The sequence below is a fragment of the Vigna radiata genome, chromosome 2 (genome assembly GCF_000741045.1).
Source record: "Vigna radiata var. radiata cultivar VC1973A chromosome 2, Vradiata_ver6, whole genome shotgun sequence".
Taxonomy (NCBI): domain Eukaryota; kingdom Viridiplantae; phylum Streptophyta; class Magnoliopsida; order Fabales; family Fabaceae; genus Vigna; species Vigna radiata.
Window position 1 is genome coordinate 7,590,740 of NC_028352.1, and position 23,852 is coordinate 7,614,591.

Below are 23,852 nucleotides of genomic sequence, written 5' to 3' on the forward strand. Positions count from 1 at the left end.
GAAACCACGATATAGGTGAAACGTGGTGTCAACGTTCGAAGTATTTTTTCAACCACCTTTGAATTAGACATAAGTTCTCCATTGCTTCTCATTTTGTTTGCCACTGTCATGACTCTAGCAAAATATTCTGTGATGGTTTCTATTTCTGTCATTTCAAGCAACTCAAACTCCCTTCTCAATGCATTGAGCATTGATTTCTTCACACGATCATTTCCTCCATATTTTCTTTTCAAAGAATCCCAAACCATCTGAGATGTGCTCCTATCCAGAATTTGTTCGAAAATTGATCTATCAATGGCCCTGTAGAGGTAATGTTTGACTTTGTGATTTTCAATTCTGGATTTTTCCAACTGCTCTGATTCTTCACTAGACAGAACAGTACCCTCCACAGGCTCTTCAACACCATTTTTAATCAGATTCCAGAGACCCTTGACACATAAAAAATTCTCCATCAATTCACTCCAGTGATCATAATGTTGACCGTCAAAGTAAGGAATTTTTGAAGAGAATTTGTCATTATTCATCTTCGTAAGCTGCAGCTTCTGTATCAGGCCCACTAGGAGCTCTGATACTAGTTTGAAAAGAATAAAAAGGTATAATGCTACTCTTGCCAACTGAGTACGTTTATTAAATTAAAGAGGCTATTAAATAGCACTCATGTAACANAATAGATAACAACTAAAAAATAAAAGTGCCTAGAAAGTAGGCATTATTTATGCAGTAACAGAAAATAACAGAAAGTGCCTACAAATGAGGCATTATTATGCAGAATAAAATATCTCTTTATTTATATTATATTTTTTAAATTGTTTATTCTATGATTCAATTTTCGAACAATCTTTACCTTAGTCTTTTTCTATTCACACATAAATTGGGTAAATCTAATAGATTAAGTTTCATGATTCTTTCCATTATTAAAAGAAAATCAAAGTTGTACCATAAAATTGAAGACAACCATAGTTTGAAAGACAATATTTATTTAAATTTAAGAGTTAAAATACTAAAATGAATATTTTAAAAGATAAAAAAAAAATACAAATTTAATAAAAGAAAATTTAAGTTATAAACTATACCCATATATTTTAAATTTCAGAAATCATACGACATATTGTCACTGTTCACACTAAGAATACTCAACCTTCTGTTCCACGAAACCAGGAAATTGGCCCTTGCTCTTAAGACTTGAAATACGTTTTCGGTGCCCACGACCTTGTCTGTGTTGTTCCCATTCATGTAATCCTCTAAGAACGCGATCTCCACACGCCTGTCAGAAGGAAGGTTCGTAAGAAAACAGAATGTTTGAGTTTGATGATGCAAGTCACAAACTCCTTGTAGTAATTCATACAGAAAAATTTGTCATCCAAATGAAAAAATTTCGAGAAACATAAATCCGACAGACGGTAGTTTAACAAATTGCTTCCACTTGTTTTTTTCTGTAGGTGAAATTGTATTGCAATGCAGAACCCCATAAGGATCACCACACTTGTTTTCCAGAGTGAAAAGAACATTCATGTAAGTTATTAACAAAAAAAGAAAAAAACAAAAGAAATGTCTCACGAAGGTGGATTATAAAATATTACAGACCTTGCATACGTATTGAGTCCAGAGGTCCCTTTGGATTATTTTCATCCCTGTGTCATTTGATGTCCCAAATGTGGATGACAAGCTTCCATTCTCACTCAAGAAAGATTTAACTATCTTCACAGCAGGTTCAACTACTTGGCGTGCCCATGCATTTTCTGATTTGCCTGTAACATAAAATAACTAAATGAATGTAATCCAAGGATACTTGATTAAAACAATGAACATAGAAAATACAGGGAACATGATTAAAACAGCTTACTTGATATTGCTTCTGTGGAATCAACGTAGTATATGTTCCAACCAAACAATGTTTGCAGTCGACTGAGCATCCTCTTCTGTCATGAAGATAGCTTCAATATTAATGTCATACTTTAAGCTTCCGTACAAACTCCAATAATTCATTGTCACCAACGAATATTGATCAATTACATTATTTAACGTTTATGTTATCATGCCCCTTACTCCTCCTTAGACAATAACACTAATTCTAGGAAGCACAGGAAAATACTAATAGTAATTATAATAATACAAATAAATTATAGCAAAAACAAATAAAAAGTCATACTGTACAGCAGAATGGCAGGTGAACTAAATGCTCTACAGAAAGGGTAAGGTATTTCAAACTTCTAAGTCAAAATTATTAATCATCTCAGTGGTACTGGCAATTTTCTATAACTTGTGAATACAGAAAATGACATTTTCAGTTTCCTTGCATGCTCGGCCAAAATAATTTCATCCAAAAATGCTTGTTTAAGGAAGTCAGAAAACAAATGACATTTTTTACCTGTCGGCGAACAAGTCTCCTGGTATTAACCTTTACTTTTTCAATTGCTTCTTCCAAAAGAATTGTGGATTCAGTATCATTGGAAGATCTCACCATTTCCATCAAATTACCATTAAACAAGGTCTTGCCCTTTTCTACCCTGGATCCTTCAGTCAGTTCTCTCTCTCTTTCATACATGTCTATGACAACACAAGTTCTAAGAAGAGGCTCGAATTCACGGACACCGATGGCCTGCCGCAAACCTCTAGTATAATCTGCATTCAAGTTATAAATGTCATAGACTTCATTGAGTAATCCATCGTCCATCATGCAATCTACCCTCTGCTCTACATATCTGTCCAGTACAGGGAGAGATGCATCCACACATATAAAACAACAATCATATCTTAAGTTGTCAACTTGACCCCAATTCTGCCCTGCCACAAGTAAGACCAATATTATTTATAAGGGGAATAAAGAATCACCAGACCTTGCAACAAAACATTAGCAAGTTAACATCCTTTTTCCATTATTGATCCACTTGATACCCACACCAATTGTCCGTCAATAGAACAGAATGAGTATAGTGTGGTAATGTGATTAGTGGAAAAAATAATTATATAACTATACGCAGACAAAGAGAAAAAAGATCTTATTGAAATTCCAGTAATTGACTATTGGAAAAGAAAACAAACCTCTGCTGCCTTTCCTTGAAAAACTTTACTAGGAAGAACACCGGTGCGAGTGTACAAATTAATATATTGATTTATCTGAAACCCATAAAAACACAAGTATGCGGGTGGGTAATTCCCAATTAGGCACTTCATATATATTTAAATGTTAAAAATGAATTAAAAAACCATATGGCTTGGTCCCAAATGTACAACACGCTAGAACTTTAAAATCGTAAGACTACAATAATAAACATACTTATATATGCCTTATATATTATATGAATTAAATTTAAATACATTAATAATGTAGATGCTTGGTTGCAAGTCAGTTTTGTAGAGTTGAACTAGACCTAAATTTACTTTCTAAGATGGTATCGAAGTCTACCTTAACAAGGTTTAGTCTTTGGCATGAAGAGTTGTACTTATACATGCTCTAATATTATATGAATTAAATTTAAATACATTAATATATAGATGTTCATTTGCAAGCTAGTTTTGTAGAATCGAATTAGGTCTAAATTTACTTTCTACAATGATATCAAAGTTTATTTTAATAAGGACTGTTGCACATATTGTACCACCTGCACAAGTATTTAGCTCTACATGCAAGATGTTTTAATCCTTAGCATGAAGGTTGTACTTATACATGCTTTATATATTAAATGAATAAAATTTAAATACATTAATAATATATGATTGTTTGAAGCAAATTTTGTACAACTGATTATGGTCTAACTTCACTTTCTAAGGTAGTATCAAAGCCTATCTTAATAAGGTTTGTTGGTCATATTGTTACCTGCACAAATATCTAGTTCCATATGCGAAATTTATACTCCTTGGCATGAAAGACTATATTAAAGATTTTACATTAACTAGAGATATAACCAAAATATTGTATATTAGTTAATACAAATACCACCTTGCAAGTTTATTTCTTAGGGTAGAGTTGGACCTAAATCCACTTATTAAGGATCGGTATATTATACCATCATAAACTGCCATGCGTATTCAGATGCTGACTTTTGCAACAACTATTTTAAAAGTAAAATCTTGACTGATATTTAACTGGACGATGTAAAATTCTTTACATAGGCAATGCAACAAAACTGAACTCATTATAAACAGAAAAACCATCATGGAATTGTTGCATACGTAACTCCAACTGCATATATAAGACGGACCTTTCATTGTCCCTAGAAGTGTAAATGATATAAATAATCAAATTATACTCAACCTTTCTATGGTTATTTGGATGGATTCTATTAGCAGCAACTGGATCAATATCTTTGAGCAGATCATAACCATAGCTTGAACCATCATTTTCAGTAGGGAAACTGTTCTCAGACTGCGTGATGCCTATAAAATTACAAATGCAATAAATGATAAGTATATGTCAATCGAAACAGAAAAAAAACAAAAGTAAAAGAAAAGAAAGCACCAAATACATAACAAAATACCAGGTGGGTCACCCAAACAGCTTTCATCCATATCTTCGGCAGAATCATCTAGAAGAAACGGACTCACAAGAGCCTGGAGAGGATTAATAAGTAGAAATCAGCCATATAAGTACACTATTAAGCATTATAAGAAATTCAAATAAATAAATAAAATGAAGCACACAACGAGACACAAAGAACGCATCACTCAAAATCCCAACCTGGATATAGTAATTTGTACCCCCAACTATAACAGGCAAATGATTGCGAGCCAATATATCATCAATAATCTGAAAATTAAAATAATAATAATAATAGAAAATAACAAATAATAATAATAACAATATTAATAATAAGTGGATTCTCTTCATTCTTCGATTAAGACATACGGGAATTGCAGAATCCCGAAACGCTTTAGCCGTGAATTCCTCGTTGGGGCTTACAGTGCCCAAGAGATGATGCGGCACTCCTGCAGCAAATTCGAAACATGATTTCATAAACGGAACGGGATTGGAATGGAGAATAATCAAGTGCGGCGAGGGTACTGTGTTACCGTTTTGGTGAGAGAGAGGGAGTTTGTTGGCGAGAACATCAAGGCCGCGGTAGACCTGCATGGAATCAGCGTTGATGACTTCGATGGGGAAGTGAGAGGCTAAATCAACGGCAAGCTTCGACTTCCCGGAAGCTGTGGGTCCCATTATGACAACCACCTTCGGTCTTTCATCATCGGTAGAGTTTGAAGTCACTGTGCTCTCTGACGCCATTGTTAACCTTTCTTTCACTCTACGTTCTTCCCCTAATGTCAGCTTTGGATGTTGGGACAAAATACTCGAATTATTTCCATTGGTTTTAGGGTTTCAATGGAAAAATTACGTTTCTCTATTTATTTATATTTTAACTTATTTTTATATTTAGATTTTTTATTTGTTTTAATGTTTATATTTTTTACTTAATTATTTTTTTATTTAAAAAAGAAATCAATTGAGTTCCAACTTCTCACTTATCATATTAAATTAGAATTACTGAACGTTTGACATTTAAATTCTAATATCATTTTCATATTAATGTGAGTTTTTAACTAATGAGAACTACTTAAAAAAAATAGAGACTTAATTAAATATTTAAATAAAAATTTAAATATAAGAATCAAATTATTAATTAAATCTAAAATAAGATTTATCTGTATATTTATCTCTTGATAATATTCATCTCTCATATAATAAATTTTCAAGACCTGTTTAATTTATAACAATTATAAATAATTTAATATATATTTTCTTTATTTTGTTTTTACACTTTTAATCAATGTTTCACTTGTTCTCGTACTTTTAATGTTTACTTATACTTTATAAACTTAATACTTTATTATAGTTTCTTAATAAATATTGATTTTTATTGATAATAAAAGAAATAATATAAAATATTTGACATTCCATTAATAGTAATAATAAATGATATCATTCTTACCAACATTTTAAGTATAAGTATATGTGCAAAATGTTGACAGAGATATAGTTAAATTTTGTGTTCCTGACATCAATTGGGTAAGTTGGAACATGAAAAAATTGATTAGTTTAATGGGATATTTTCATTCATTAAAAAAATAAAAGTCTTTCTAATTGTTCAGCTTGAATACACATCTCAAATCAAATGACAAGAACTTGAGCAATGTTCAGAATTTAGGTGTCTGTCTAATGCAGATTTCCTAATCAAATTCTCAAAATACAATGAAATCACAAATTATGTCACATTACAATACAACCACATGGTTCTGGTTACATCACACAGAAGTAAGGTTACTTGTATTAGCATTAATTTCAATTTAGGGTATCTACGTTTTTGCTTAACTCCTCCAACTTCTTCATCCTCAACTTCTCACTTTCAGTCACCAGCTATCCCAACATTCATGGAACAAACAGAAAAAAACACAAGTTACGAAACAAATTTAGAAAGTTTTGTACTCACTCAAACCAACAAAGAAATTCTTACCTCCATTAGTTTGGTAACAAGTTGAGCTTTTTCCTTGTTTTTCTCATTGAAAGCATCAAGGGCTTCCTTATATTCTTTTTCCTGTGATTCCAAAGAAGAAATAAATGAAAATATGAAAATCATGTTTAAATCAGTTAAGTATTTTTTAGTCCATAATCTTTTGGACACGAAATTATAATTCGTCTATTTTAAACTTTAATATATTTTAGTCTTTAAATTTAAAAATGAATAAATATAATATTTTTAATTTAATCTTGTTAATTTTTTTAGTATTCTAGATTAGCTTTAACTCAAATATCAATTTAAAACACCATTTAACATTTAAAAGACAAGTTAATGTTATTGAATTAAAGTGATTATATCTAATATTTTTAAAGATTGAGATACAGAAAAATTTTAATTCGTCAAACACATTTAAGAGACTAAAAGCATATTTAATACTTAACTGATTCTCTTATTATCTGTCAAACCATTTTTGAAAGTAAAGTAGTATGAAGAAAGGTGAGTTATGATTGATTTATGGTTCATATTTCCATCAACCCTTTTCTTTATTTAATTTTTTGTAGGCATAATGATGCAAAAGAAGCAGCATGAGGAATTTGAAATCTGCCATTGAACCAAATAGATAATTTTCTACATGGACATTTGAACACAATTATTAATAATGAACAGCTTAACCACTAAATAATCATGTCCACTTTGGCTCTCAGTTGATGAGACAAGATGGGGACAAGAAAGCAAGAATGGCTAATTGATTAAATTCTATTCAGTGCTCAAGTGTTTGTATCAAAAGCTGTGTAAGTAAACCAAATAGAGATCACTTAAGAATGGATTTTAGAAATGTCAAAAGCAAACAACTGTAAACAGTTGGAAAACTTCACCTTTCTCTGGCAGGTTTGGCCCAGTGGCTTTAGCTCTTTGTTCACACTGTCTATCTTCTTTCTAACCATTGCAACTTCCTTCCTCAATGGATCTGTCAGACCCTCAAGCTCCTACAACATCGTATTCAGTTTTTCAAACAATTACTATTCAAATATGGTGACATGTTATAAGTACTTGTCCAAGAACAAGGAAAAATAACCAATTTACCACACACATGACACAGCAATTGACCAGTTTCTGATCATCACTTGAAGATTTTGAGAAAATTAAAAGGAAACAAACTTTCTCATCAGATTACTATCTTTTTCCCTATACCTTAAGTTTATTGGCGTGTTTGGGAAGAGAAGCTAGAAATCAGGTCTGAGAGATAGAAACTATACCTATTAGAATGTGGAACCAAACACGCTGTATATTGATTTATGTGTAAAACACAAAAGAACAGAAAACAAATAAAGCATGAAAGCTTAGTTAGAGGTAAGCCAAAAGTATTGTGACACTTACTTCTCTAATCTCAGCCAAGCGTTTTGTTTCCTCCTCTACTCGACCCAGATAAGCGTGAACCTTATCCCTCACCTCCATTTTCTTCCTCTCAATTTCTTCTTCCTTTGCTCTGAACATTGCCAAAGCTGATCTTGACATCTCCTCTTCCTTGTCATCCCTCATTGGACTCTGGTTGACGTTAATCATCCCTGAATTTCTCACACGCTGCACATTTGTTTGTTGTTGGTTTTGCTCGTATGACTGCTTTGGTGTTGCCATTATTGCAGCACAGTCAATAACACTCTTTTCCTCTCCCAGGCCTGTTATCTCCCGTTTTCTTTCTCTTTTTCTTGGAATGATGGCTCCACTTTCCCCTAAGGTGCTTATAAACAGGACTGGCTTTAAGGGTGTGAGAGTAAGTAGTTTGTGTTGTTAACAAACCTTAGAATAAGCCCAAATGACAGATATGACAGCCAAAAGCTATGAAGTTAACAGTGGATTTATCTTCTCTAAACAAATGCTTAGTGTTTTCCCTGTCAACTTTACTCACAAGCCAACTTGATTATGGCACCATCAAAGTTCTAGTATTGGATTTGGAAGGTGTTATACGTCGAGAGTATAAATGTTAATCTTTGACTACACTTCTCCTTTTATTATTCTCTGAAAACTTAGTGAAGAATCTTTATGAGAGTGCTTTGGTTAGGTAGCAATTTTCTTAAGTTGGTATATTGGCATATTCAGCTAACGACTGTTCCTCAACATGGTATCAATAGTTGATGTATGGACCAAAAAATTTACACAGACGCGTGTATATATGTAGTTATATACCTGCTTCCCCAAGGTAACTTGGAGGATCATATCATCTTTTTACCACTTTTAATATGGAAAATATTTTTAGATCTTTTAAGGTAGCAGCATATATAGGTATTTTTCTTAAGAAGTATCTAAGGAGCATTGGTAATTATATAAGTGCTTTCTTTAAGATAGAAAAGTGCTTGGACCATAAGTTTTGGTTGAGGAGTGAACAGAAAGGGTCACCTACTGATATATAAAGCATGAATGTGGGAGAGCCTTAGGAAGCAAGACAGAGTAGGAGAACTGGCAGTACCCAGTTGCCTTTATGGAAAATTATTACCCATATGGATGACCAGCCCAAAAATGCATTTTTTGGAACAGAAAGTCACATACTCACACAGCTTGGCACTGTAAGAAAGGAGCTTCCAGCTTATGTTCTAAATAATTGCTCACTCACATTACACTGGGCCAAGCACCATTGAGTTCCACTCGATGAATCTAGGTGTGAAAAGTGAAAAGTGAAAACACACCATTATCTTAGAATCATATTTCATTTTTAAGATAATATTTTCCGTGGATGTGACGACCTTTTTGATATAGTTAATATACGAATGAGTCTGAGATTGTTTAAAATTTCTTCTACAAACGCATATAACAAGAATGATTTAGGTAGGGACAAGTACAACACGAGTAAATACATGAAAGAGTGGATGGTGAATACTTTCCAGGCTGACTTGTGATCCTTCATTATTAGTTAGTGTTCATCAGTTTTATTTTTTTTTTCTTTTGTTACATCATCATTGGTTAGTATGTTGAATAGCCAATTAGGGTATATTTCCTCAAGTTAATCATGCACTTGGATTGTTCTTAGAATTCCATCACTTCCTGAGGTATGCTCAGAAGTCAGAAAAGCTTAAAAGTCAATCCAACTCTGTCAAGCGTGGTGTATACATTCAAAGATCTGCAAACTTTCTGCTGACTTATTGGAGGCATATATGAATGTTATATGCCCCACAGTCCACCCACCAAAAAATTAGTCTCTAGCTTGGTAGTTAGTTGCCGGGCTATTGTTTGTGGGTGGTTTTGACCGTCCATGAACTTCTTAGTATCTGAATTTTGAGGTGCAGCATTGAATATCTGAGCTCTATAACTGCTGCGACTTAGAGAGCAGTACCTACTGGCTGTGGTACGTCATGTCGAGCTTTGAATTGCATAGGCCCACCGTATCACATTTCCATTGAATCTATCCTGCAAAAGATTTTTGCTTTGTCTGCTCATAATAAGAATTTGTTTGCTGCTTGTTTAATACTCTTTTGGTACGTGATCAAACAAAACCTCGACGAAGACAAAGTACGCGAAGGACTTGCAACCACATATTTTCAACTAAGCGGCAAATCTGTGCTTACATTGACGCACTTGACAAAATATGCTTTGATCATTGTGAAGCAAGCAGATTGCTTCCTTCTTCAATGACAAAGTTGTTGCTTAACAGCGTGTTTGGACCGAGAAAATTTGCCTTTAGTGTTTTGTGCCTCCGATTTGGGCAGGGAATACTCGCACCCAACCACATCATACAAACTCAGAATCTTAAAAGTGTCCGAGTTTCTCAGTGTAAGCTGAATACTACATCAAATTGGGGATAATCCGGGGCTGATTGAAGGAGGCGATAAGCTAATATTTTCAGGGGGTTACATTCAGATGGTGGATTTCCAAACCAAAATATTAGACAATAAAAAGTTATGGAATAGCTCAGCTGAGTCCTAGCCCGATGTAGTACTTCCTCAACATTTTTTAATTGATAAAAATATATAAACACCCCAGTTTCATATTAATAATTTGAAGTATTGAATCAAGATTCTAATGATAACGTGTTTTATTTTCAGTTAGACTTTTCTACATCATGGTACGGGAAAAACCTACGACAAAAATTCTTTTACCCAAACCACGGTTGGGGTTATAGACCTCTCCAATATAAAACCAAATATGCATTATAAATACAAATGCTATGGAGTTCCAATCCGCACTTGGATCCACCTTAAGACCATTTCACAGGTTCCTGCCACCACCTATAGCTTAAGGGCAACCACTCACCAAGTAATTCCACTGGACGACACACCAAACACACCATAAAGAAAAAAATTGAAATGCTTAACGACCTATAAGGAAAGCCGCTGAGCTTGTCTAACGCATGCAAATGAAGGGGCAAAGCATAAACCAGAATCTGAAACCAGCAGTCTGAGCCAATTCACCCAATTTGATTTTATAAAACATACAATGAACAACTTTCGTTATAAAGTTATAAACCCCAATGGCAGTCAAAATCTGCAACTAAGAAATTTTATTAAGAGAACAAACATAAATGCAAAGAAAACCAGTGGTCCATATTAAGGAGGCTATGGTTGTTTTGTGTCGAAAATAGCCACCTCCTCAATTCGAAATTCCCAGGTCATTCTTTCTTTCCAATTCCATGCGACATATTATAGATCCCTCGTCCCTGGACAAAATGCATAACACAGTGTCGATATAATATGATTCCAAACAAATGGAGAATTGGAGACATACTGATAACGAAGTCAACAGAGACAAGTAAAAAGGACCATATTACAAATAAACTTACAATCAGATAAATTGATGATGCAGCCAAAGCCAGAGGTATGGCCACAGATGTAACCTTATCCATGGGTCCCTTCAAGTAGGTATGTTTGGGGATATTCTGGAAATATTTTTGCTTCTCAAAAAGCTTTTCACGTGGTCTAAATGGTGCTTCCGACATCCTGCATACCAATGCCAAGGATTATCTCATTTTTTCCCCAACTATCTAAAATAAGAAGAAAACATAGCATGAAATGAATTGAAACAAAACAGAACTTGAAGGATGCTCTCCCCCGCTTTTGTCACCATCACAAACACAACAGATAGAGACAAGTACTTGAAGCCTTAACTACTTCCAACTTAGGCATCGAACGGAGCAGGAGAGAAACAAAAGATAAAAAAGGAACAATGCGATATATATATAACTGAAGCACCATACTACTAAAAACTCGAATATCAAATAAAATGGGGATTTTCAGGTGAACAAGAAGATACAAAAGCTATATAGCAAAACTCCAGTGCAGACGATTTTCAGTTTCATTAGATAATATCTAAGCTGTTACATTAGAAATAACTCTAAATATACTGTGAAACAGCTTTCCAAACTGCAGTGAGTAACAAACAATATCTTGCAACGTTCTCCTCACCACTCCAAAGTCTGTTGACCAAATACCATCGTATACTATAAATTGTAGCAGGTGAAACTGTTCATGCTTGTAGACCAAGCACACTGCCCCGTATTTTCGTAAATTGAATGAACTAATCATTAAAAAAAATGCAAATATGAGGTTATGGATGTGCAGGAGAAGTGACTGGGGTAAAGGTGGTTTTAATTATAAACTATTCGTCAATTATTCGAGCAAAGAGTATTATATACGTGCCAAAAGAGCATTACAGAATTGACATCACCAAATGCTTGCCACTACTACCTGGGAACAAAGGTATGCCTAACCCTAATGTTATTTTGCAAAACTTGAACTTAATTTCACAGTTTCATAATTCAACAGAACACTAAATGAATAATACCTCCACACACGTAACAGATGGAAAACAAAATTGAAGCATCAATTTCACTAATAACCAGAAAATAGGGAAAACAACAAAGTATCCGGATTTAATTGAGAAGACGAAATCGAATACAGCAACAGATTGAGCAATGATAAAAACCAGATTCGTGGATAAGGCACACTGTTTGAATATGATCAAAACAAAAGAATTTGGCAAAATTGATTTAACTAGAATAAAATAACAAAAAAACAAATGGAAGACGAGATCTGGGAGAAGAGCGTGGCTAAATCGTGAAGTGAGTGAGGAATAGAGTGGGGCTTTAGGAGCTTACTTGGAATAGAGGCGATAGGTTTCTCTAAAGATTATGAGATTTGCGACGAAGAAGAATGACGAACCAGCTCTGTGATAATCTAGGGTCTTTTTGATTTGGGGAAGATGAACCAGTTTTATAGGTGCTCCGTTTGTCTCTCTATTGACCCGGTCTGAACCGAAGTTTGTGTTCCCTAACAATTATTTTAAGGATTAAATTAAAGTTAATTATAAAAAAAAATGAAAAACAAATTTAATTCTTCCTATCACCGAAAATCGGAATAATATAATTTTCAATAAAAAATAACTTTTAACAATTAAAGTAACTTGTTTGAAACCATTCATCAATATTTATGTCAACGATTACTCTTATATTATTTGTTTTTTATTTTTAGCTAACGATATTATCGTCAATTTTAAAAAAAAAAACAGTAAATGCACATTTTAACCAAAAAAAAAACTTAATTAAGAAGTTTAGAAAGAATGAGAAGAAATTGAAAGAAACACACCAATATATATACTAAGCCAAAAAAAGAATATATAAAATAAAAAAGGTTTTTAATTTAGTGTTTCTGTTTGGCGGCTTACGCATGAGATCTTTGTTCTGGTGCGGCGCAGCGCAGCTTCACGCATGCACAGTCACCATGTCCACTTCAATCCTCTCTGGTCTCAAACCCATTTCCGTTAACACCCTCCTCAACCAAGGAGCCCTCAAACCCGCTTTTGAATCCTTAACCCTCCTTTCTTCTCACCCACTCACGCCCCCCTCGCGTCTCGAACACGCGCATTCTCTCCTCCTTGACTTCTGCACCACTGAGAAAGCCCTCCCACAAGGCCAACAGTTGCATGCCCGTTTGTTAAAATCTCACGTTTCGGCGTTTCTAGCCACCAAGCTTGTCCACATGTACGGGAAATGTGGCTCTTTGAGCGATGCACTCAAAGTGTTCGGCGAAATAACTGAAAGAACTAATTTTACCTGGAATGCCATGATGGGTGCGTTTGTGTCAAGCGGTAAATACCTCGAAGCAATTGAGTTGTACAGAGAGATGAGAGTCGATGGAGTGGCGCTTGACGCTTGTACTTTTCCCTCCGTGCTTAAAGCGTGTGGTGCTCTTGGAGCAACTCGCTCTGGGGCTGAAATCCATGGTGTGGCTGTTAAGTGTGGATATGGTGAATTTGTGTTTGTGTGCAATGCGCTTATAAGTATGTATGCCAAGTGCGGTAATCTTGATGGGGCCAGGATGCTGTTTGATGGGATTATGATGGAGAAAGAGGACGCAGTTTCTTGGAATTCTATTATTTCGGCACATGTGGCAGAAGGGAAATGCTTGGAGGCATTGTCGCTTTTTAGAAGAATGCAGGAGGTTGGTGTCGAGAGTAATACATATACTTTTGTTGCAGCTCTTCAAGGTTGTGAGGATCCCTCGTTTGTTAAACTGGGTATGGAGATTCATGGTGCCGTGTTGAAATCTAACCATTTTGTTGATGTCTATGTTGCCAATGCTTTGATTGCCATGTATGCAAAGTGTGGTCGTATGGAGGATGCTGTAAGAGTTTTTGAAAGTATGCTTTGCAGGGATTGTGTGTCTTGGAATACATTGCTCTCCAGTTTGGTTCAAAATGAGCTCTATAGTGATGCTGTAAATTACTTTCGGGATATGCAGAGTTCTGGCCTGAAGTTTGATCAGGTGTCAGTGTTAAACTTGATTACTGCGTTTGGCCGATTGGGAAATTTATTGAAAGGGAAGGAAGTTCATGCCTATGTAATAAGAAATGGAATGGATTCTAATATGCAGATTGGGAACACCATGATAGATATGTATGCCAAGTGTTGCTGTGTGAAATATATGGGTCATGCTTTTGAATGTATGCCTAAAAAGGATTTGATTTCTTGGACAACTGTTATTGCCGGTTATGCACAGAATGAATGCCATGTGGAAGCAATGAACTTGTTCCGGATGGTTCAGGTGGAGGGGATGCCTGTTGATCCCATGATGGTTGGAAGTGTTTTGCAGGCTTGTAGCGAGTTGAAATCTAAAGACTTTGTCAGAGAGATTCATGGTTATGTTTTGAAAAGAGATTTAGCTGATACAGTGCTACAAAATGCCATTGTCAATGTATACGGAGAGGTTGGGCATATAGATTATGCAAGACGTGTATTTGAATCAATTAAACCCAAAGATATCGTGTCTTGGACAAGTATGATTACCTGCTGTGTTCGTAATGGACTTCCAGTTGAGGCTCTTGAACTTTTCTACACTCTAAACCAATTTAAAATTCATCCCGACTCTATAGCTCTCATTAGTGCACTATCTGCCACTGCTAGTTTATCTTCATTGAAGAAAGGGAAGGAGATTCACGGGTTTCTGATTAGGAAAGGTTTTTTCTTGGAGGGACCAATTGCTAGCTCCCTGGTGGATACGTATGCTCACTGTGGGAATGTGGAGAACTCAAGAAAGATATTTAATTCTGTAAAAAAGAGAGATCTAATTTTATGGACTTCCATGATTAATGCAAATGGAATGCATGGATGTGGAAGTAGGGCCATTGCTTTATTCGAGGAAATGACTAATGAAAATGTTATTCCTGATCATATAACATTTTTGGCTTTATTATATGCATGCAGCCATTCGGGGTTGGTGGATGAAGGTAAGAGGGTTTTCGATATTATGAAATATGAATATAAACTGGAACCCTGGCCAGAGCATTATGCCTGTATGGTTGATCTCCTCGGCCGTTCCAATTCCCTTGAGGAGGCTCATCGTTTTGTGAGAAACATGCCTATCAAACCTACTTCTGAAGTCTGGTGTGCTCTTCTCAGCGCTTCTCGCATTCATTCTAATAAAGAACTAGGAGAGCTTGCAGCAAAGAAGCTCTTACAATCGGATACAGAGAATTCAGGAAAATATGTATTGATATCAAACATCTTCGCAGAAGATGGTAGATGGAACGATGTTGAAGAAGTGAGGTTGAGAATGAAGGGAAATGGAACGAAGAAGACACCAGGATGCAGTTGGATTGAGGTTGAGAATAAGATTCACACCTTCATGGCAAGGGACGAGTCTCATCCAAAGTCTGATGATATTTGTCTAAAACTAGCTCAGTTCACAAAACTTCTGAAAAAAGAAGGTTATAGGGCTCAAACGAAGTTTGTGTTCCATAATGTCAGTGAAGAAGAGAAAATGCAGATATTATATAGACATAGTGAAAGGTTGGCACTTGGTTTTGGTCTGCTTGTTACGCCAAACCGTACTACTATTCGGATCACAAAAAACCTTCGAATTTGTGATGATTGTCATACATTCTTTAAGATAGCATCAAAAGTCTCCCAACGGACCCTGGTTGTAAGGGATGCCAATAGGTTCCATCATTTTGAAAGAGGAATTTGTTCATGTAGAGATTTCTGGTAAATACTTGATAATATGAAGATTTATAATGAATCATAGGTTATTTTTAGTCCATCCATCATAAAACCCCATTTTAGAAGTTTTTTTCAAGTGAGGGTAAAAATAAAGCCTCGGCTCCCAAAATTCTCTCTCAAGTAAAACAATATCATTTATCTATATATAAAATTATATATTTTATTATATAGTCTAACATGTTAAAATTTTATTATATTTAAATCAATATTTTTATATTATATTTACTATTATGTTATTAAATAAAATATATAATATATAGTTGAATCCAGTTATTCATTATAATCTATTTATTAATTTTATTAGTTTTTTTGACAATAAAACTTATAATATTTAATAAAATAAAACAAAGTCTCAAACATAATAAAAGAAATGGTTAAATATGTTTTTAGTTCCTATTTTTTGGGGCGATTTTGGTTTTAGTCTCTCTTTCAAACTAAGGTACAATTTAGTCCGTCAACTTTAGAAAACTCTGGTTTTAGTCCTTTTTACTATTTTTTAAAACTTTATTTGTTGTTTCAAACACGTTTCATTATAACATTTGGATTATGTGTCAAACAATATAAATAATCCAAATGTTATAATGAAACGTGTTTGAAACAACAAATAAAGTTTTAAAAAATAGTAAAAAGGACTAAAATCAGAGTTTTCTAAAGTTGACGGACTAAATTGTACCTTATTTTGAAAGAGAGACTAAAATCAAAATGACCCCAAAATATAGAGACTAAAAACATATTTAACCCTAAAAGAAATACTCAATTTAACTAAAATATGACAATATTAGATTAATCATAACAGAAGTCATACTAAAATTTTTATATAATTATTATTATAATATACATATATTGATTATTAAATAGAAACAATGGATAAAATTTAACTCATACATAAAAAAAGATAAGCAATATATAATAAAAAATCATAAACTAATTATTCTTAAATTTAATATTTTAAATTTTCAAATTCATATTTCTTATTTAGTTTTGATTAAAATTTACATGAATTTTTCACCAAATAAAATTAAATGGTTATGTTATTTATTTTAAAAATATGTAATCATTAAAATTTTTTACAAAATCTATCAATTAAAATGTTTATATATAATTATTTTGAAAAATAAAAAACTCTTAAATTTGTGACAAATTAAGAATTAATTGTATTTTTTAATATTTAAAATAGATATTTTCTTTAAAAAAACTTAGGCACTAATATCGATTCACACAACTTTTATAATATTTTCAACTATAAACTTTTTTAATGGTGATTTTTTTGTTCTATAAGTTTTTTTTAGACCCAGTGACTCAACCGAATTATGTAAGAGAATTCAAATTAACAGTTATATTTCTCTCGTTCCTTACCGTTGCTGGCGGTCACTAAAATTTCTGCCCCCGGATTTTTACTTTGGATTTATGGAGGAATCGATTCCGGCATTTTGTAAATTGATTATCTTCTCATTTCCACTCTCATTAGAGTGGGTTTTACATAGGAATCGATTTCCTACATATCTCAAATCATCCGAGTTAAACAAGACAGCTAAAGTCACAAAATCTTATTATGTAAAATAAAATAAAAAATAATAGATAAATAACTTGTAATGGAAATAGATGACAGATTAATAAAAGAATCGAACCAATTAAAATTTATATATTTTTTTTGTTTTTATAATTTATTCAATTTGGACCGTTCCGGTTCGTCGGGTTGGTCATTTGCGGACCAAACTTTACTTTGCGGCCGGGGAAAAAGCGCGGGAAAACGTCTTGATTGTGTCTTCCCTCCGCTCCCAATCTTCCAATCACGCTAATAGCAGTTTTTCCCAAACTCTCACAACCTTCATTCAAAAGCGCCAACGCCAAAACCTTCGATCTCGTTGGGGCAACGATGAGCGGCGATGGTCGACGACGTGACCGGAGAGATAACAGAGCATCGAAAAAGCGGAAGCTGAACCGCAACCCCGAGGATGAACTCGAAGCTAAATTAGGGTTCGATCTGTTTTCAGAGGGTGAAAAGCGGCTCGGATGGCTACTCACTCTTGCATCCGTAAGCACATTACCATTGTATTTCGCTAGCACTGATTAAGTTTGAATTGAAGCGTTATTACATAGCTAAGCTGAAGAGTGATTGAATTGCCATTGTCTCAGTCGAGTTTTCCGGTTCCTATTTCCAATATACAGTCCCAACTAGTTGGTTTGCTTTAATAGATCATTATTATTAGCCTATTCATGCTTTTCCATACTTTTGCAGTCATCTGTTCAGGATGAAAACAGTTACAAAGAATACAGTTGTGTCGATCTTTACTTTGTTACACAGGTAATTTTTTTTGGTAAAGATTGCTTAAGTTAAAAGTTATATTTGCTCCAAAGAGTGACCTGGTTTAAGGAATAGTTTACTGATTGGATCCTGGTTGCAGGATGGCTCTTCATTCAAGTCAAAATTCAGATTTCGGCCTTACTTCTATGTAGCTACAAAGGTAGGCGAGAACATTCATGTATGTCATATGTGGGGCTATGGTAGTACGTTTTTATCTAAACGTGTTCATTGCCGTTGTGGATATATTCTGATTCAGTGTTTATTTTTTAGTAGCCATCATGATGTTAGTGTTAATTATGATTATATAATTTAATTTAATAGGATAAAATGGAGATGGATGTTGAAGCATACCTGAGAAGACGTTACGAAGGTCGGATTGCTGATATTGAAATTATAGAGAAAGAAGACCTGGATCTTGTAAGCAAATTATACATGTCTTTTATGCTTCACTTTGTCTGGTACACCACAAACATCTTTTAAAATACAACATTCAGCACCAACAATATTTTTAATTGGAAGTCAAGTGAATGTGGTTCGTCTTGATATAGTCTGCATTAGTTTCTTACAATTGTTTGTGGATTTGACAATGTCTATCTGCAAGTTAAATCTGAGGTTGCATTTTCTTTAAAACTTCATGCTTTGATTCAAATGGGTTGTGATTCCTTTCTTTATACTTATAAATGGACTTTGATGCTTTCTTGATTTTTGACAGAAAAATCATTTATCAGGATTAAGAAAATCTTATTTAAAGCTTTCATTTGATACTGTGCAACAATTGATGGATGTGAAGAGAGATCTGATGCCTACTGTTGAAAGAAATAAGGCTAAGTCTGACACTGCAGAAGCCTTTGTATCCATGTCAACAGAAAGAAGGTAGATCAATTTTCACATCTCACTTCACATTTGCATATTACTTCCTTTATGCAATGGCATATATTTTCATCTTAGATAATTTTAGTTAAACCTTTCTTCTTACCTGATCTTGTTGCTTATCAGAGAACATAGACCTCAGGACTTTCTAGATTGCTTGACTGATCTTCGAGAATATGATGTTCCTTATCATGTTCGCTTTGCCATTGACAATGGTACTTTTTGATTTATTTTTTTGCTTTTGATATTTGTTCTGTTATCCTGTTTTCCATTGCTATGCTATTGTCTATTTATCATGACACTTGCAAAAACATATTACCTAGATATACGGTGTGGCCAGTGGTATGATGTTGGAGTGTCCAATAACGGGGTTACACTTGAAAAGAGGACAGATCTTCTGCAGCGTGCTGAAGTTCGAGTTTGTGCATTTGACATTGAGACCACAAAACTTCCATTGAAGTTTCCTGATGCTGACTATGATTTAGTTATGATGATTTCGTACATGGTAGATGGTCAGGGGTATTTAATCATAAATAGGGAGGTAAACTTCATAATTTTGTTCATGCAATCCGTCTTTCACTATTACTATTTTTTTATTCAGAGGAAACCACCAACATCTCATCAAAAGAGACTTATTATTAGTATTCTCGTTATCAATATCTTCTGATTTCTTCCTCTTTCTTTTAAAGATGGTTCATTTTATTCAGATTGTTTATCTGCAAGAGATTTTATATTTCCCAAACAATTCAAATTTTGTGTCTACAGAGGTTGATTGATTTGCATTAAAGTATTGAATATAATGTTTCAACTTCATTTGTAATTTTAGATATGCAACTAGAGATTACATAATTTTTTCAATGGCAAATTATGTAGAAATTGGAATATAATAAATTATTCAGCTCTTATGCATGAAATGTTGTTAACTGATTCAGGAATTGCACCATTAGAAACTGTAATGTACAACATTAGTCATTGTCATGGGGTGATAACTTTAAATAATTTATTTGTTTTATCTATAGTGTGTCGGGGATGATATAGAGGATATAGAGTACACTCCAAAACCAGAGTTTGAAGGGTGTTTTAAAGTGACGAATGTTCAAAATGAGGTAAGGGTACTTGTGAATCCATAATAAATAAGTATATAGTATGTGTTATCTTATTTCGTTGTTGGAAATCTGTTCCAGTGTGTGGTTTTCTTTATTTGTAATGATGAGTCTAATTTGTTGACATTTGTGTTTTTTTTTCAGATTGAGCTTCTTAGATTGTGGTTCTCTCATATGCAAGAGGTGAAACCTGGTATCTACGTGACGTATAATGGTGATTTTTTTGATTGGCCATTCCTAGAACGAAGGGCAACCCATCTTGGGTTCAAAATGAGTGATGTATGTTGTTAACTTTTTGCTTTTGGCAATTGACTTACATTAAATGGTAAAATAATAAAATGTACATGCTAGCATTCTGTGCAATTCTCCATCTCATTATGTTGGGTGCATATCTATTTTCTATTAAAACCCTTTGAATTTGTAGAATGTCAACTGTTAGCATAGTATTTGAACTTGAATTTGACTATGTTATGTCACAAAGTTTTGGGACAAATCATGTTTGTTATTTGGTTTCCCTTTTTATTGTTATCGTGAAAGCGTCAAACCAAATAGTTTTCTTTTAAGTTTGTTTAGTTGGCATTTTTTTCCTTCTACTTTCATCACTGTTATTTAATCATTCAGGAATTGGGGTTCAAATGCGACACAAACCAAGGGGAATGTCGTGCCAGATATGCTTGCCATTTGGATTGTTTTGCTTGGGTTAAACGTGATAGTTATCTCCCTCAGGGGAGCCAAGGCTTGAAGGTACAAAGTTTGATCTCAATTTCTCAGCTGTTTGCATAATTTATTTTATTAATCATGAATATGATAGTTGAATCATGAGACAGACTATGTATTGAAGAACTTATGTTTCATATTGTTAATCATTTCGTATTGTAAATCGTAAGATTTGTAAACATTTAAAAAATGTAACATGAGACATATAAACATGTAAAGATGTAATTAATTATAACACATTCAAAAAGAGTGGCTGTATAAGTGGGAATATTAGGTTAATGTTATAATGGTTGGATTGGGAAGGGTTGTATCACCTAACTCCTTTGTTAAATGGAAAGAAAATTATCTGGGCTGATAAATGTTTGCTCCAAAGAGAATAAGAAAGAAAGAGACAAAATTAGGGTTGTTTTCTCTCCTCTGCACTGCTGCCTCTTCCTTTTTGCCTGGGAGCTGTTGCACTGCTAAAGAAACCATTCATGGCAATCTGTTATGAAATAACTGTAATGTGTCAGTTTAGAATTATGTGTGGATAGGAGTTAGTGAGACCAAGCATAAGTTCCAATAAATAGGAACTGCTCTTAGTAGTTGAGTAGAAAAAAAATAACCAGTTTGTAATTTCCCTGTATTCTCCTCCCTTCAGGATTGGAATCTTTCTATTCAAGGTTCCTCCAACTGTATGTTCCTTGTGTTATTAAGGCACCTAGAATTACATTTATATCACAATCAGAATAAGGAAGAGCAGGAACTGGTATGCATCTATTGAAAAGAAGTAGATTAGGATTTTTTTTCAAACTGGGTCATGTGACTGCCCATTTCGGAGTGAGACCTGAATCCACGAATAAGGTTGTGTTTCTTGTTAGAATCGCAATTCAGAGTGCGATAAGAACGATACAACAATGATTTAGGAACACAAACGAGTTTTACTACGATTCATATCATGGGGATTGTGAATCGTATCATACCATGTGATATTTACTACCAGTCTACCATGATCATGAATGCTATTTTCTTCTTACAGTTTTTCTACCATGATACACACACACACACATGCACACAAGTACATATTTAAATATTTAATTCAATCAAAAGAAAAAAAAAATGTCTTTTTCTATTTGTATTCATGTGGGATGTGGGACTTGCTTTATCTAACCTTGTTCTAAGACATGGTAAAATAAAGATTTGTTCACTTCAATTGTTTTTTCGTTGCTTTTTCAAGTTCGTATATATAATATTTTCTATTTTCTATATCAGTTTTTTATTTTATTTTTCTCAATTTTGGTTGCTCAGTGAATTTCATTGAGATATTTAACGACCTATGTATAGTATATTGATAGATAAATTCCAAACTGTTCATTTTGGTCTCTTAAAGAAAGAAACAGAACTAACAGATTGAATTTTAAAGTAAAGCTGACATCATAGTTTTCGTGGGGGATTAAACTATCACCCCTGAAGTTGCAATTAAGGTAATGCAACTAAGGGGCCTAGGGTTGATTGTAATTAAGGTGGTTTCTTACACTTTATTCATGCCTAGGATTTCCAACTTAGAGCGTTACAAATGCTGGTTAATCCATCCCAAAAATCAATATAGGATAAGTTTTAGTGCCATCTTATCATTTGGGTTTACTTTAATATATCTCTATTTAATGTGAGATTAAACTACAACCCTTGATGTTGCAATTAAGGAAATCCCTTAGAGGTTGCTACTAAGGTGGACTAAGGTTGACAATAATTAAGGTGACTTTCCAACTCTTATTAATGAAGCAGTATCCGTGTATTGATAATATCATAAGATTCAGTAGAATATTTTATTAGATTTGTTTTACTTGACATATTTAATTCCTTTCGTCACAATCTATTGGCATAACAGGTCTTCCTGTAAGATCTTAATTCTTTAGTCAAATTCCATTTAGTACAACACTAAACAAAATTAATTTGCATTACAGTCTGAGATGGAAATTAAATGCAACTAACAGAACATTTAAAAAATGAGCATTGAGAAAAAAAGAACGTCTTCTCTCTTGCCAACAAAAGGCACACCATAGCAACTATTTACCTTCAATATTTTTTCTTTGCGTAGTCTTACAAAAGATGAGAACCTGCAATACCCTGATAAATTTCTTATGGAATTCAGAACTGCTTGCATTGAGACTCTAAAATTATTTTAGGTGAAAACTGAACTAGCTTATCTTATTTCCAGCTCTAGGCATCAGGTAAGTCCTATGGAAAACAACAATACAATGTAGAGGGAAAAATAAGCTACTTGTTCTAACTTCTCGTTTGTGAACCAGATAAAACATACTTTTGTAATAATTTGTGTTTGCTCTTTGAGACAGTTCAAAATTACAATTCTCAGTTTGCATGACTAGGAACCTATGATGCACGAATATAATTCGTGTCTTGGATAAAACACGTATCTAATATGCAAATACACTCATTTTGAAATATGCATATTGAAAAATATACAATTTTTTTGAAAACATACTAAGTTTATGATTGCTATTATGTGAATCCAAATTAAAATCACTGTATTAAATGTCAAAATAAAAAATTGTAAATTATTGTCTCCACAAAAGATTATTGCTTTATAGATTAAATATTTTATTGATAACTATTTGTAAAGTATCCTAAAAAGTATTAGATATGGATACGGGTCAGACATGGATACTAATAGATAGGAACTAAAATCCTTATGTTGGTTCACTGTTGCTGCCTTTTGAAGATCCGTGGACAATCTAGTTGGAACCTATGAAGCACGCATGAAGCCAAACGCTCTTTGTGTAGAATGTGTTGCTGTTTCTGTGTTATGAGATAAAATAAATTTTATGGCTTCTCATTGGTGCATGGTTTATAACTTATTTAATGGAAACTTCATGCCAAATATTCTGAGGATTGGAGAGCATGTATTTTCTTTTCCATTTTTGCTG

At 33.7% G+C, this 23,852-nt stretch overlaps 5 protein-coding genes across 8 annotated transcripts in view; 2 read left to right on the plus strand and 3 right to left on the minus strand.

Moving 5' to 3' along the window:
• Window positions 1-1,022: 1,022 nt before the first annotated feature.
• LOC106756421 (tRNA dimethylallyltransferase 2) lies at window positions 1,023-5,325 on the minus strand. 3 transcript variants are annotated; one of them, XM_014638845.2, is made up of 10 exons: window positions 5,011-5,323; window positions 4,847-4,926; window positions 4,679-4,747; window positions 4,479-4,551; window positions 4,256-4,377; window positions 3,043-3,117; window positions 2,369-2,779; window positions 1,844-1,919; window positions 1,585-1,748; window positions 1,023-1,264 (listed from the first exon to the last, which is right to left on the minus strand). In XM_014638845.2, exons 1-10 carry the CDS (start codon window positions 5,219-5,221, stop codon window positions 1,124-1,126), a joined length of 1,422 nt encoding a protein of 473 aa, XP_014494331.1. In that variant the 5' UTR covers window positions 5,222-5,323; the 3' UTR covers window positions 1,023-1,123. The 3 variants fall into 3 exon arrangements, 2 of the variants coding, with proteins under 2 accessions (XP_014494331.1, XP_022634256.1); XR_002667160.1 differs by having other exon boundaries at window positions 1,123-1,264; window positions 1,585-1,764; window positions 5,011-5,325; XM_022778535.1 differs by lacking the exon at window positions 4,679-4,747.
• Window positions 5,326-6,026: 701 nt separating this feature from the next.
• LOC106756423 (structural maintenance of chromosomes protein 1A) lies at window positions 6,027-10,689 on the minus strand. The gene is made up of 4 exons (XM_014638846.2): window positions 7,830-10,689; window positions 7,328-7,438; window positions 6,447-6,527; window positions 6,027-6,349 (listed from the first exon to the last, which is right to left on the minus strand). The coding sequence occupies exons 1-4, from the start codon at window positions 8,085-8,087 to the stop codon at window positions 6,275-6,277; spliced, it is 525 nt and encodes a 174-aa protein (XP_014494332.1). The 5' UTR covers window positions 8,088-10,689; the 3' UTR covers window positions 6,027-6,274.
• Window positions 10,690-10,839: 150 nt separating this feature from the next.
• On the minus strand, window positions 10,840-12,686 carry LOC106756606. Its single transcript, XM_014639099.2, has 3 exons — window positions 12,535-12,686; window positions 11,221-11,377; window positions 10,840-11,097 (listed from the first exon to the last, which is right to left on the minus strand). Exons 2-3 carry the CDS (start codon window positions 11,374-11,376, stop codon window positions 11,050-11,052), a joined length of 204 nt encoding a protein of 67 aa, XP_014494585.1. The 5' UTR covers window position 11,377; window positions 12,535-12,686; the 3' UTR covers window positions 10,840-11,049.
• Window positions 12,687-13,058: 372 nt separating this feature from the next.
• LOC106779783 (pentatricopeptide repeat-containing protein At3g63370, chloroplastic) lies at window positions 13,059-15,988 on the plus strand. The gene has a single exon (XM_014667980.2). It carries the CDS (start codon window positions 13,103-13,105, stop codon window positions 15,920-15,922), a length of 2,820 nt encoding a protein of 939 aa, XP_014523466.2. The 5' UTR covers window positions 13,059-13,102; the 3' UTR covers window positions 15,923-15,988.
• A 1,631-nt stretch (window positions 15,989-17,619) lies between these two features.
• LOC106756208 (DNA polymerase epsilon catalytic subunit A) overlaps window positions 17,620-23,852 on the plus strand; it is a 28,849-nt gene continuing 22,616 nt past the window's right edge. The window contains exons 1-10 of one of the 2 annotated variants that reach the window (XM_014638525.2): window positions 17,620-17,968; window positions 18,173-18,238; window positions 18,339-18,416; window positions 18,560-18,655; window positions 18,951-19,111; window positions 19,235-19,323; window positions 19,432-19,649; window positions 20,128-20,214; window positions 20,356-20,490; window positions 20,833-20,955. In XM_014638525.2, the coding sequence (XP_014494011.1) occupies window positions 17,810-17,968; window positions 18,173-18,238; window positions 18,339-18,416; window positions 18,560-18,655; window positions 18,951-19,111; window positions 19,235-19,323; window positions 19,432-19,649; window positions 20,128-20,214; window positions 20,356-20,490; window positions 20,833-20,955 (1,212 nt within the window). In that variant the 5' untranslated portion in view covers window positions 17,620-17,809. The remainder of the gene's footprint in view (window positions 17,969-18,172; window positions 18,239-18,338; window positions 18,417-18,559; window positions 18,656-18,950; window positions 19,112-19,234; window positions 19,324-19,431; window positions 19,650-20,127; window positions 20,215-20,355; window positions 20,491-20,832; window positions 20,956-23,852) is intronic. The other variant, XM_014638526.2, reaches the window with a different exon arrangement.